The 657-nt window shown below is 44.4% G+C and overlaps 1 protein-coding gene across 1 annotated transcript in view; it reads right to left on the bottom strand.

Annotated features, from left to right (window-relative positions):
• The window catches only part of LOC107576065 (protein FAM234B-like), a gene marked incomplete at its 5' end in the record, with an annotated part of 13,673 nt that overhangs the window by 3,733 nt on the left and 9,283 nt on the right, over window positions 1-657 (bottom strand). The window contains one exon of the mRNA XM_016262334.1: window positions 426-504. Within this exon, the coding sequence (XP_016117820.1) occupies window positions 426-504 (79 nt within the window). The remainder of the gene's footprint in view (window positions 1-425; window positions 505-657) is intronic.

Genomic DNA, 657 nt, shown 5'->3' on the forward strand with positions numbered 1-657 from the left:
CCGCATAATGAGATGATCATGAGATGCTATGCCCACCCAGCCGCATGAGATGATCATGAGATGCCACGCCCACCCAACCGCATAATGAGATGATCATGAGATGCTATGCCCACCCAGCCGCATAATGAGATGATCATGAGATGCCACGCCCACCCAACCGCATAATGAGATGATCATGAGATGCTATGCCCACCCAGCCGCATAATGAGATGATCATGAGATGCCACGCCTACCCAACCGCATAATGAGATGATCATGAGATGCCACGCCTACCCAACCGCATAATGTGATGATCATGAGATGCCACACCCACTCAACCGCATAATGAGATGATCATGAGATGCTATGCCCACCGAACCACATAATGAGATGATGAAATGCCACACCCACCGAACCTCATAATGAGATGCTAATGATATGCACACCTTCCTCACACCATTGGCCGACTGATGAACGAGCAGATCAGGAACGCCGTCATCGTTGAAGTGACCCGCCGCCAGACGACTGCAAACACACACACAAACTTGTGTTTTCAACTCGTTACCTGCTAATGGGATTATTCTTGTTAAATAAAAATAACTAAAACCGTAAATAAAAAAATACTTAAAATATAAAATTACTCTTATGTCAGTTTCATTTTTTATTTTTGTTAAAATG

This window comes from Sinocyclocheilus grahami, unplaced genomic scaffold (genome assembly GCF_001515645.1).
Source record: "Sinocyclocheilus grahami isolate Dianchi unplaced genomic scaffold, SAMN03320097.WGS_v1.1 scaffold3165.1, whole genome shotgun sequence".
NCBI lineage: Eukaryota > Metazoa > Chordata > Actinopteri > Cypriniformes > Cyprinidae > Sinocyclocheilus > Sinocyclocheilus grahami.